General features: G+C 35.1%; 1 protein-coding gene across 1 annotated transcript in view; it reads right to left on the reverse strand.

The window, feature by feature from the left end:
* Window positions 1-14,436, reverse strand: part of LRMDA (leucine rich melanocyte differentiation associated) — a 606,518-nt gene that overhangs the window by 244,185 nt on the left and 347,897 nt on the right. The window contains exons 4-5 of the mRNA XM_058810747.1: window positions 11,594-11,733; window positions 2,672-2,798 (exon numbers count right to left, since the gene is read on the reverse strand). Coding sequence (XP_058666730.1) covers window positions 2,672-2,798; window positions 11,594-11,733 — 267 coding nt within the window. The remainder of the gene's footprint in view (window positions 1-2,671; window positions 2,799-11,593; window positions 11,734-14,436) is intronic.

Consider the following 14,436-nt stretch of genomic DNA (forward strand, 5'->3'; position numbering starts at 1 on the left):
CTTAGTGATGACTGGTGATTGCTAGATACTTTCGCATTTGAGTAAACACAAGCTAGTCAGATGGAAATTTCTTGCTTTTATTCTCATTTTGTGTATTTTTTTCTTGGTGGGGTATTTTGCTCTCCCAAGTATTTAATGTCAAGACTAAAATGAAAACAACTCCCCGCATCACAGCCCCTTTAGATCATCAGTCTGCCTTTTATGCTGAATAAGCCACACCATCTCCTGCTTATCATAATGGAGGGAAAAAAGCCACATAAGTTAGGATTTTTTGTTGGTTTGTTGTTTTTAGGGTTTTTTTTCCTGAAAAAGCAGGTCTGAAAGGCCCACTGTTGTTACTAAACCTGGCAGAAGATTTTAATGTGGCATCTACCAACATAAATACTAATCACTGCATCTCCTTTCCTGGTAAACACAGGCTGACACAGTGCCTGCTGCCTTAGGTGAAAGGAAAAGAAAACCCCATTCTCGGGAAGTCATTATCATCAAGGTCTTATGTATCTCTATGTCAACTTACTAAGTTTTTCTGATGACCAATACTGGATATGCTGCAATCTTCCTCTGAGTTTGGATCAAGGTGTAATCTCTAACTAGTTTCAGAAAGCTTAAACTATATTACCAGTACCTGCCTGCTAAATCTGGCTGAAGCTGGTCAAAAATATTGACAGCTATGTGGGAGTAGAGCTGATGAACAGAGGACACAATATCCAGAAAATAGGAAGGCTAGAGAATAAAAACCCATTATGTATGCAATGTATAACACATGACAGAACTCAAAAGTACAGTTATTGTGCACATCATCTGTGTGATTTATGGAGGAATGCTGCTGGCTGTGGTCTTCAAGCAGAGCTGTCAATAGCTGTACACATACTTAGCTGCATTTCAAAGCATATATGCAGAGAAAATTCTATGAGTCTTCTCAGACATAGAAAGAGTTTGCATGCATGTGTACTGTAAGCATGAAAATATCCTCGGAAATAAGCACAAATTCTAAACAATTTGGAGCACTTTACAATATCTGCATCAAATTTAATTATTATTTTAAATTAGCCACTTCTGTGATATGTATATAATACTGTATGATGAGGGTAATTTCATGGCACCTTAAGAAGCATTAATTCATGCCATAAAAATAATTTACCATGATTTTACCATCAGTAATTTGTACTGTACCATTTATAAAGAAGAAAAAAACTCTTTAGTATGACAATAACAACAGTAAATTGGAGCCTTCTGCAAATTTTCTGAAATAAATGTATGGTTTATCATAAGACTTAGTGGGTAAATAATTCAAAACCATACAAAAGGTTCAATTGTAGATATAAAAGGTAAAGATGTTATCCCTAAATTTGTTAAGTAATTTACCCTTAGCTATTGACTTAAAAAGAGGTTTAATCCAGAAAAGTAACTCCAAATTTGAGAGACACTTTTTTCTCTTACACTATCAAGTTGGCTGCAATTCACGGAGTAGACTCTTAAATGAAAGATCTAACTTAGATAAATTTTTAAAAAACTTCACCAGATCCAAAATCTGATTAGACAAGAAGAATTGTAAAAGATGACATACATATGCTATACCTAACACAATTCAGCTGTTGCATTTGGCCAGATTCAAAGGTGGTTTGCTGTGAATAGGATCTCTACCACAGCTTAAAAATAACTTATTCCATTCACTACGTATATGAAGCTGAAATGACTAAAGGCAGTGGTAAACAATATATCAAAGCAATGTTTGTATCAGAACTGTTAACATTTTAGTAGTTATAAATTAATCAGTCTGAATTAATTTGTAATACACTGCAATTGTACTCACAATAATGCATTTATCCAGCAACACTGTTATGCTACCCAACAGTGCATTTCCATAACCACTACATTATTATTCAGCATTATTGGAAATCTGCAATAAATTATTGATGGTATATTTTAGAGAAAAAGCAGCAAATAGAAAGCAAGTAGAGTGAACACTTGAGCAGAGTTTCAAGAAAGCTCTGCAATACTAAAGCACTCTGAGCACACCACAGATTGCTGTTATCAAGCACTGATCAACAATGGAAAAAGAAGGCAAAGTGGAGAATTCCCATCCTCATTCTGATTGCTTCAGCAGGATGCCCAGAGTTGTTGGGCATGAAGCTGTATGAAATGCTCAGATTACTGAAACTCTCACTGATGCTGTCAATGTTTATTAGCAGGACATCACATTAAGTAACATCATACAAAATTAGAATCAGCTAGTTCATAAAAGCCAGTAAACACCATAGATGTGAGCTCTGCAACAGAAGTTTAACATACAAGGCAGGGGACAACTTGTCAAAGAAAAATTGCATTCTTTCACAAAAGTATATCACACAGTTGTTACGTTGCCTTGGACAGTGTAAAAATATTCTTTTAAGCTCAGTGACACATATTAGTTACTTTGCTATGTGAAACGGAGGCTGAAACCAGAAATTTGATAACATGGCCACAGCCCTATAGAAAGGTACCTGTAAATTTCTACATTAAAGCACAGAAAAATTACTAAGGCTTTTGTCCCCCATCTGACCACATTTATCATTTGAAAGGTTTCACCTCTTTTTTTACCTTAGCAAAAGATGCAGCCAGGCTCCTGGAGTTATTTAAAAATAGTGTTAATGAATCATATTATTGTTCCCACTTTCATTTACACTCCTACCTTCGCATCCTTGGGCTTAACCACTTTCATGAAGGCACCTCTTATCAAGGCTTCCTCTCTCTCCCTCCTGGTGACTTTACGAGTATCGAGAAATTTCAGGTTTGTCAATTTGTGCAGGACAAAATATCTGACAGATATCAAAATACACACAGTTAAAATCCAGTAATGCACAAAGACATACTCACAGACTCAATGACTAAAAAAATGACAGCCAAAAATAACAACAGCCTTTGTCTCCTCTCTGTATTCACCTTTTTCATGCAATGTACTTTATGCGCAGTTATAATACTTACTTTATTCTCTCAAATGGAGCCAAAACCATTGAATACTGGTGGATCAAACATAATAATCACCACAGACGTGTCTGTTCTCTCTGTATATTAGCGAGGTATAAAGCATACCAAGGAACAGAGTAACTTGGAAATTGTTTTGCATTGCCTTTTGGGAAAAGGAACTTTGAGTGATACCAAAGATTCCAGCCCACACTGTGGGAGCAAATCAGTCTGAGATATGGGAAACTGCCAGCCAACTTCTCTGCAAAAACTCTTCCCATTTGCAAACACTTCTTTGGATTTTTTTATTTTATTTTCCTAAAAACACAATGATCAGCATTTGGAAGGAGAATTTGAATTTGGTCCCACCAGAGAGACAAGGTGGCCTTACAGAATACAGATTCCAGCCCAGGATTAAGTGCAGAAGCACACATGGAGAGACTATTTGTGGGAAATATATTTTAAGAATTCCAAGTTCTTATTAGGATTCATCAGTACTATATTCTATTTATCATTTCTACTAGAAGGATAGCAGCTTTCTAGACTCAGAAAAAGACTACTGGCTTCTCACTTGTGGAGGGAGAGAACACAGCAGAGCAAAACCAAAGCAAGGCACAACCATGGCAAATCCAAATATCTAATCACCTCAAGCACAAATCATTAAGTCAACCAAATGTGAAGCAGACACTGCAAAGTGAGGGCAATATCAGACTTTTCCTGGCAGGGGGTAGAAAGGTGATGATAATGCTCCCCAGCTTAGCTGCTCTGCATAAACCCCAAGTCAGTCAGAGAGCTGCACCTCATAGTGATCCCCTCTGGCACTGGGAGGAAGAAATTAAAGAAATTCAAAACTCTGCATAACATTTTGGAAAAAAACCAAAACAACACAAAAAACCCCAATGTTTCAAAAGGTAAAAGTTTATCTTATGATACTGTTGTCAAAACCAGATAAACGTGTGAAAATTACTTCTAAAACCAAGCAAAATTTAATGGTGCAATCAAAGCTTTCCATCAAGTACACCATTCCTCTGAAGCAACACCTTCATAAATTGTTAACAACTTAACTGACAGTACTCAGCTCTGAAATGCTCAGACAATTTAAATGTGAATCCTCAATCTATGGCTCTCAATTATACCAGTAGAAGAAAAAGAGTCACTTCACAAAACAGAACATCTCCTAAGACCATTTTCTTAAACAACAGCTACAGACCTGTGAGACAGACACATTCTCAGACTCATTCCAGCTTTCCTGGCTGCCCTTCCAGTCCTCCCTGGCACTTTGCTGGCCCTTATCTTTCACTGGAGGAGAAGCTATCCATCTTGCATTATTGGCAGAAAAGCTCTGATGACAACAGATTCTTTCAAATGAAGACATGTACAGAAGGAAACAATATGTCAAGAGTGAAGAAGAGTGAAGCTAAAAATGAGTAAAGACACCCACTAAGTGTAGGGTGAGAAAAGATGAATATTCAGGTGAAGAAAACATCGGTATTAGAAAATCAGCAAATGTTTAATGATGGAATGAAATATGCCATTGAAAAGCAGGCTGCAACAAAAATGACAACAGAATAAGACAGCACTGTCATCTATGCTGACTTTGGATCACAGCCCTAATGTCAGTCTCTCAATCATTTCAAAAGAGCTTAAAATTATAATAGCATTTCTTGATACAAATGTATTTTTGTATTTTTAAGCCATCCTGACTGCATTTCAAAAAACAGAATTAGCACTAGTACTTGTCAATTCCAGAAACAAAACCAAAAACCCTACCCACACAAATGAAACAGCAAACTACTCCACAAGTCACAGTTTGGGGTTGGTTCTTTTTTTCAAACTTGCACTCCTTAAGCAGAGCAAATACTAAAAAGTAGGTACCATTAATATTATTCCACTGGTAGAAGGAGGGTATAGGTGCAATTAATTATTTTAAAAGGTGATTAAAAATGGAATCTCATTTATTAATATTCTTTTTACAAAATGTGAGATAAAAGGTAACTATGCTATTTGAAAATAATGCAATGCATTCATATTAAATGGCTGAGGAAAAATAGCAAGCTTCCTGGATTTATTTTAGCTAGAAATATGAAGATGCAGCTTCAATCTAAATGTAACACAAGTTTGCCATAAAAAATACAGGAAAGGATTACCAAAGCCTGGGAATGAACACTCTACAATATCAATTCAACCCTTGTAAATTTAATCCAGGGTTATTTGTTGCACAAAATCTCTTTACTGTGATGTATGACTTAGTTACTAAGGTTATCACAGCAGTATCCTAAAGTTGCATAGTACATAAAACATTTCGGTTAACAATGCAGGGAGGTTAACTCCCACAGATAACCTACTATCAGAGGGTTACAGCAGATGACATGCCTCTGTCAGCTCTCAGGAGCTATTGATGGTTCAATCAGTTTGTTTTGAAGGTAAAGTACAACAAAAGGGCACTAAACTTATTCAAACTGTCAACAGGGACTATGGAATGTTGCTTGCAGGTAAGTAATTTTGGGTGTTTTAAGACTATTATCAAACACCAATGGCTGCAGAAAAAGACAGCTACTAATAACACAGAACACAGCCATCATAAAATACTTTATGTCAGGCACTGGGACCCATAAATTGCATGACACATTGCACCTGTTTCAGACTTGTAAAATCACTAGTTAAAAGCACACTGGTTAATGAAGAAAGATCCATCTACTCAATTCTACATTTAGTTTACAAAGGTTTATTTAGATTGGAAGTTGGGGGGCAGGGTCTTTCTATTCCTCCTTTCTTTTTCTTAATAATTTTAAAACTTAGCCCTGCTCCATGTGTTCTGAAGCAGCTGTTACTGGGTTTTTACAACTTTGTTGTGATGTGAAAAAAGGTTATCTTATTATCTTCAGTGATGAGGATAAAGGTGAGATTCAAAGAGAGAAAAGTAAAAACTAGACACACCAGGAAGGTGCTTACATATACACTTATCATTGCCTGTAAACTGATCATCTAATTCCTAATGGATTAAAGAAATTATTTATTAAGTAAAGATGCACCTTCTTTTGTTCAGAATCATCTCCCCCATCTTGCCTTTTGGCATGGGTGCCATCAGTCTCATGAAAATAAACTCATAACAGGTGTTCATCATACCAACAGGACCACTCAGGTATGGAAAACCGTTACAGAATATAAAATTTAATGTTATTTACATCTTAGTTTAGTAAAAATTACAATAAAGATTAAAAACTCATTTACCAATTTTGTATGGGCTGCATGCAATAAACATAATTTTAAAACTTTTCCTACAGACCTGCCAGGATATTGGAAAAAAGGCATATTTGCAAACCCTTCTGCTGAACCTTTAGTCAAAGACTATGGTAAGAACTAGATTCTGTATAGTATTCCAGTTTGTACTGTAATTAACATAAACTGGAACATAAAACTGTACTATATGCATCAATATTTAATAAAAAAAAAAACTGCTGTGAAAAATTGAGAAATATCTGCCAACAAGAATGCAGAAGTATCCAGCTCTACCTGTATCATACCGGCTCTGTTTCAGAAAGTGTTTACTTTCACTTTTCTGTTTTCTGTGTTATTATATTTCCTTAACAATCACAAAACATAAATAATATGCCTACTTCAAACTTTGAAGGACTGATTATGCTCTCAGTTACATTATAATAAACTAGAAAAAAATAAGTAATCTGAAGTCGGCTAAGTTAGATCAGCATTTAAACGGGGAAAGACAAAAAAAAGAAATCAGAAGAATTGAAACATGTTTACGACAGTGAACTACTGTCATAAACACTATGTTCTGTGATTGTTTCTTCTGCACTCCCAAAAAATTTACCTTTCTACCCCCAAACAGCATATAGCTGGCTACAGAATTTCCTCTGTAACAAAAGCATTTGTTAAATACACAGATCAGGAAGACAGGTCATAAGCTTAAAACAGCATCTTCCAGAAGAGAGGGCAGGATGTTGGCATGAGGTTTGTTAGAGGATACATGAGACCCTGAGCAGCCTTGGCACTGTTTGGTGATGACCATGGAATTCTGAGGGGCTTGCAAGTCATGCAGAAATCCACACCACTTCCCAATATTTTAACACACTCTGCTCTTCTTCAGTGTAGCAAACTCTGTGAATTAGAAAAATCTTTCTCTACATACGTAACAGTAATTATAGTTTTGCCTCAATTTACTGTGTTAGTACAAACCAATTGGGTATTATGTACTTCGATTTATTTGGCTGAACAAAAGCATGGTAATTGTTCTTGCTCATGAGCCCTTCCAGTGGCTATTCTCAGATGGACCTTGTGTGGCCATTTGATGTGCTGCAAGCACACTTTTCCTTCCAGGTACTGGTGGGATGACAAGGCTTCACTCAAACACTGAAGCAGCACAGGTTCATAGATTATACAGATGTAAGGGAATACCCTAGTCATCTAATTAAGTTCATAAAGAACATACAAAGAATGACCACAGGCTTCAATCCCTCCTGCTTAAAGAGAGCCTCAACAGTCAGTTCACTGGTACTCATGATCATATATATTATTTTCATTACAGAGTGAGGACTTCTGGTCTGCTACTACTTAATGAATATATATATTTATATCACCATCCAAATACAAGACTATTTAAAATAGAAAAGCAAATCCTGTAGCAATTAAAAAAATAAACAAAAAACCACAATAAAACAAAATGAAACTGCAAGAACACTGAAAATGCTAGGAGACCCATAATTTCTCACAATCAAAACTGTGGGATGGGAATAGCTGTTTTAGTTTGAAAAGTTAATCCATCCAAAACACATGCACTTCCTTTCTTGCTGTTTTATCTTAAGAGGACTTCATAAGGTTATCATCATTTGCTCCCCCAGCCAAAGATAGCATATCTAGTACATGTACTTTTAAGCTAATTTAAAATAAACTCCAGCATTTGTTTCCACTTGCCCTTGTTTCCATGTCAACAGCATTTAATGAATGCATCATTCCAGGAAATGTCAATAAGGAGCAGAGAAGAATGAACAAGCACGGAAAACTTCACACACGGCATGAATTCTTCACAATCATATCACTTTAATGAAAATAGGTGAGGTCACCTGCAGAATTCACAAATGCTTTGTAATGCATTGTGACCCAGATGATTTTTCACAGTTCACTAACACCACGTTTGAAGTTTTCTCTGCAAACAATGCACCCACAGGACTGACCAGCTGTGAGTACAACAGAAGCAACCTGCAATTACTGTGTTGACTTCTGCTACTTTGATCTCTGGGTCATGACCTTTGTTTTCCTGCAATCTTCAAAGCAGAGACTGGAGACTAGGTTATTTTAGAGGACTCTGTTTTGCAATCCATTTTTCTGTGTTTCTTGCTTCCTATTGTAGCCAAAAGCTTTTAAATTTTCCTATCACCATTACATATGAGATATTCTGCTTTCACTTGTCCTCACCACCAAAATATACCTTTGCAAAATATTAACCCAAATATAGAAAGCTTCAAAAATAAGATAAAGAGAACTTAAAGATTATTCTTAATAGTAAGAAACTAAAGCCATGATAACAAGGATGGAAAAAAAAAATGAGTCTTTAAAATGAACCAAACAGGTTTGCTCATAAAAATATCACAGAAGGGAACGTCCCATTTTCATTTTTTTGTCCAAGCAAAAATTCCAATAACCCAGAGATTTTTTTCATCAATTTTTTTCCTACACATTTTAAATATAAGAAGGAATAGCAGGGATGGCAAAAAAAACTTTCTTCTTCCCTAAAAAAATCTGATTCAAAAGTTGCTATAGTTCTTAGACAAACAATAACTACTTTGAGAAAAAACCCACAATAATATTTCAGCATAAAATGTAGTTTTAATGTAAGACTATGAAAGAGCTCTAGTAATGAAATTATAGGAATGGTATACCAATGGATCACCTGAAGAAATAGATCATCATTCCTTGACCAAAAGCATACTTTTGTGTATTTTTCAAGTATTTTTGATAAAACCTAATCATTTTTAAAGTAAATAATATTACTTTTAACCTCTGTTTTTATGATCATTGTGAATTACTGGACCTTGAATTTTCAAATAAATGATCTTCCACATTTTTTAACATTAAGATTTTGGGGGGTTAACAGATCTTTTCAGTTTGTTGGAATTAGAAGATTAAGTAAAGCTTTGATTTCTAGCACCTTTCTCTTTCTGGTTGAGGAATTAAATAGCCTGAACTCTAATTGAACTCAGTAGGAACAAAATTAAAGCTCAATGAAAAATGAAGCTCTGGTTCCAATGGTCAGTGCAAAAATTTACAAAAAGAAGTTCCCATTGAGAACAAAACAAAGCTAGTTGTAGCTATGGAGAAGCACAATGTTTTCATAATTCAAGTTTTTTACATAATTCAACTTCACATGAACGTAATCTCTTGATGGTTTCTGATAAATTTCTAAAAAAAAATCTTAGGAAAAAAAAGCTATTTCAAACCATTAAAAAATGCTGAAATTGGAAGATAAAAGTTGCGTTCAAGATGCTTAGAATGCATATCAAAAACTCTGGATTAGCTACTCAGAGTAAAGTAGAAGAGTACTTGTAATCAGTTCCATCATGTAGGTGATATATATTCCCCTAAAGACAGGCAAATAGATCAATTGATTGATCCCTGGTTTTGGGTTTTGAGTCTAATGCTGTCTAGCAAATACATTTCATATAATGCAACAAATAATAATGGAAAAGGATCAGAAAACTTCCATTATAGCAGCAGAACCATAAATCATTCAACTAATTAGAAGCCCATTCTTCTTGCTTAAAATTACTTCAATCAACCTAGTTTATACGGAAAAAAACATCCAGGGTTTTGAAAAACTGAGAGGAAATAAAATGGAAACAATGTTGCAGTTTCCAGCAAATATATAAGTAGAATCCTTTCACATTTTGACACCGTGGTTTACCACGATGAGACCTGAAACTACCTTGACCTCTCTGAAATCAACATTTTTGCATTGAAATGAAACAAGGGACGTGCTTGTTTTGATGTATGGCTCTGTGACATATTATAAATATTACATCACATAACCACAGAGGATGTCAATCAATAGAAATTTTTTCAGAGAGCACTAAATGAACCATGGGTTCTTGCCTCTGAATGGCTCCTTTAACATACTACTTTTGCTTAAATGATTAATAGGAGACATATTGTCAGAAAACATACTTAAAGTGAAAAACAGTAAACTGCAGAAATATCATTCATTTTTTAAGCAATTTTCCAGAGCACATGTCACATAAATTTACATAGAGACAGCACTATTATAGTCTTGTAAGCTGGATAGTAGGCATACCTTTCACTTAAGTGTGAAAGCAATGGGAAAATATTTTATTAAACCTAGGCTGCTCTACTCCGTGAAAACAAAAACGCTAAGCTGGATTCAAAAGTGGAATCATTAAAAGGTGAAAGTGTGACAATCTAGAAAGCCTCTTCAAAAATTTGAAACAAACTAAAAAGTATACATGCACATCTGGGACAGTAGAGCTGCTGCTTAACCTTCACCATTTCTGAATGCAACAAATTCAAGGCCATAAATTCCCCATAAAACTGCTTTTAGTCTCTGCAACTTTGTATTGTTTTATCCTAACTCCTAGAGCACAGATTGGATTACCTGAAGATAAGATCAGAGTTTATTATATAGCTCTGAATGCTGTGGATGATGCTAACAAAAAGCAAGCTCAGGCTCTGCAAGGCAAGGTGACCAGCACTGCTTGGCTGTGAATTGCCTCCAAATGCCTTTCAGAGACAAGGTAAAAAATGTCAGCACACGAGGACTGAAATAATGCCTCAGGTGGTAGCAAGGAAAAATACATCTAATGTCTCTTTATTCCTGCATAATCAATGTCTCACCTGTCTTAAGGTTGTAGCTCTGAAAATTACATCACTTAGCAGACATTCCATAAGTTATGGATCTATAGTCATAACCATCATTAGTTATGAGTATTTCTGGGGTTTTTTTAAATAATCCTTACAACTTTTAGCAACATTTCAGTTGGACTTATAGTATTTTATCAAGTCCCCATATTAAATTTCAGATAACTTCTTGTGTAATCTAGCTCACTGATATTACATTATAAAGATGGTTTAAAGACAATTTGGGTTTTTTATTAGAATGTAACTGCTCTGAGTGAAGCAACACAATATAGGAGGAGTCATTTATTCTGTGTTAATAGTGCCTTGATAACTACAGCAGAAGCAAAGTAGCACCGTATCAAACTTGAGCAGAAGATAAGGCAACTGGCTATCTCAGTGGAGTGATTTTTTTCTTTTCTTTTCTTTTCTTTTTTATTGCCTTTCACCCTTAGGGTATGCAGACCTTGCCTTATCTTGGCCTTAAAGAAGGAAGTGCCTTGAGTAGGGGTATACGAATATTCACACTCAGGAAATCCTGTGCACACCTGCTCGACTCAGACCTGTGCTATACAGCACTGAAATGTCTCTTGAAACAGGGTTCCTGAGTATGGTCTCACTGAAATGGGGGCCACTCAAATTCCCACGTGTTTCATGGCAGAACATTACAATGCTTTCAGAAGAGAGTAGGTGTTTGTTTGAGACTCTGAGTTGACTGTCGTTTAGTATTTTTCCAGTAGTAAAACAAAAACTTTCGCGCCTTATCACATCTACAAATGAAAACACTAACCTGTATCTCTGGTAGTCATCTTCATCCTTTTCTTTGCAGACCAGTTCATTTGGGCAAGCAATGTTTCCAAGCAAACTGAGATACTGTAGTGAGGGCACAACTTCAGCCAAATGGTCCAAAAGGCTTTCTAATTCTGTTATGTGTCAAAGGTAGTGGGTTAAGGCTTCAATGACATTAATGAAAAAAGCATTTGGAGTTGCATCACTGCTGATTTAAACATACATTTCAATAACTGACAATCAAATTTAGTATGGCATTCAGGAAAATGTCACATTAATTGTTCCAAGGGCAAACAGGGATAAACTTCAGTCAGTTTTTTGGCATGGAATGAAAGAATTGGGCTGTTTTGTCATTCTTTTCTCCGCCTTTCTTTCCTAGGTGGTTCACTACAAAACATTAAAACTTTGACAAAATGATGGATGCTGTGTGGTAAAATGGCTAGCAATTGCTGGAGCCATGAAACTTTTCCAGCATGGAAACAAACAGTTTCACAGCACATTCATCACTAATATATTCAGTCCACTGGAAAATGAGTTAAAAAAAAAAAAAAAAAAAGAAAAAGAAAAAGAAAAAAGTCAAACCACAACAACCCAGGTTCACTCCCAGCATATAAACGCTTTGAGTGTCACAGCAACACATTTGTAACTACTCAATTAGGATATGCCAATTAATGCTTTACTAAGTGCAACTTAAAGACTTCAGTGTTACAAATACTTATATGTGAAGTTTTAAAGTCTTGTAAAGCATAAAATTTTTCATTAAAAGAGCCTCTTATTTTGATGCATGTGAGGCTTTTTAACTTAACTGTATTTCTGGGAACATAAATAAGAAGGGTACACCATTATTGTAAACCAGAATAAAACAAACAAGCAAACAAAGGTTAAACTGTCTTTAACCACTTCAGTACTGGAAATCACATGTTAGGATTAAGCCTAACAAAAATATTCAACCATTTGCACTTCAATTTGTTAATTGATGAAATAACTATTTTGTTGTTATGGCCTAGTATGACAATCTCTAAGACTTGAAATATACATTCTAATTTACTTCAATTTATATACAAAGATATTGATGTGATTCTCAAAAAATATGCCATGCATGTGTGTGTGACAGCTTTCCAATATTTAAAGATCAACTGACTTAAAAAAGAGTAATAATTATGCAAAACAATTAAAGGATATTTCATTGCTCTGTTTTTATTCCTTCCTGCTGTTAGAGACAAACTATTGTTTTAAATCCTCAGTTGACTTTTGCTGCTATTATTTATACTTGATTTATGTGTTTCTGTTATCTTTGTTATTTTTAGATGATGGAATTTACTTTATTTCTTCACCCCAATATCTTAAGGGCAACAGAAGCAATACAGAATGGAGAAAACAGCTTCATTTTTAAAAATGTGGTCCGTGTTTTGTAAGCCTGAAATTTTAGTTTATTTCCAAACACACATGAAGATCATGCCAACAATTAATAATCCTAATATATATAAATCAATGTATCTACACCCATAGTCAGTGTTCTGTTCCATAAAATCTAAAGAGTCATACTTTAATATTTTGTATGAGTGAGGAAAATGAAGGGTTGAAATAAGATGTACTAATTAATTGAAAAGATAGGAATGCTAACTTTTAATTTGGCTAAGCCACATTACAGAATGTTTTATACTAGTAATTAATCTACCAAACCCCAAGAAAAAATTATCTTTTTGTAGTACCATACCAATTGTTAGCTAGGATGAATTACCAATCCAGACTTGTTGCTCATTTTCATACCTGGACCTTAAGCTCACACATAAACTTTTTCATGGCTCTTTCAGGAAGTATGTGACTGTGATGGGAAACTCACAAACTGTTTTTCCACACATGTTCAAGTGTGGAAAAGGCCTTTTAAAAGTTTCCGAAGGCTGTTAGAGAAGTGCTTGAACCTGGCACCCTCCCTCAGCCAGGAGCAACACTTAATTTCTCCCAGCATTGCTTAAGTTACAAAAAGGCTCCCTGAGAGAAATGGTTTATTATTACAAAAGACAGTTATTGCCATAACAGCAATCACACATGGGAGGTTAGCTATTGCAAGGCTTTGATTGTATCTGGTAATTTCCTATCAAAAGGAAAAAAAAACCATAAAAATAACACCCCAACAACAATAACAACATAAAAAACCAAGCCATTCAAAATGCTTGCTTCTTTTATGAAGTAAACATTCAGGACTTTTGCGTCTCAGTTCAGCAGAGGTATTTCTTGTGTAAAGCTGTTCTCCCCAGAAGTTTGCTGAATGAGGAGCATGACAGGTATTCTAACTCCCATCTGAACATGCAGCCTTCAAGGCAAATGCAAAATGTATTTAGAAATGTAATGAAAAGCAGTGTCAGCTTAGATATGCACAAAGTGTAAGACTGCACCTCAAAAGCCTATGGAAAGCAAAAGAGAGAGACCATATTCACCAAGAATTTTAGGTAAATAACAGGAGGTGATAATCTGCAGTTCAAAAATCTAAATGTCTCCAATTTGGAAGTTGGTGTCTACCTAATAATATCTCATATCTAAACCCTGAGCATTTATTTTCAGATGCAAAAACACCCCCTAAAAAGTATCTCATACAAGAGAATTAGCAGTTATATCATAAATAAAATAATTAATGTTTGTCTTCTTTAGGACTTAGATATCTTTTCTTATCCCTCTTAAAAACAAAATGCAAGGTACAGATTGATTTTCCAACAAGTCCTATTCTCCTAACACCACAGTTATTTTTTACAAAGCATGTACAAAAAATCCCCCAAAAAACTATATCCTGTTAAAATTCTCATGATTAAATATTTCTCAGAGATAACTCATAAGTCATGGTGCACT

The sequence above is a fragment of the Ammospiza caudacuta genome, chromosome 9 (genome assembly GCF_027887145.1).
Source record: "Ammospiza caudacuta isolate bAmmCau1 chromosome 9, bAmmCau1.pri, whole genome shotgun sequence".
Lineage (NCBI taxonomy): Eukaryota > Metazoa > Chordata > Aves > Passeriformes > Passerellidae > Ammospiza > Ammospiza caudacuta.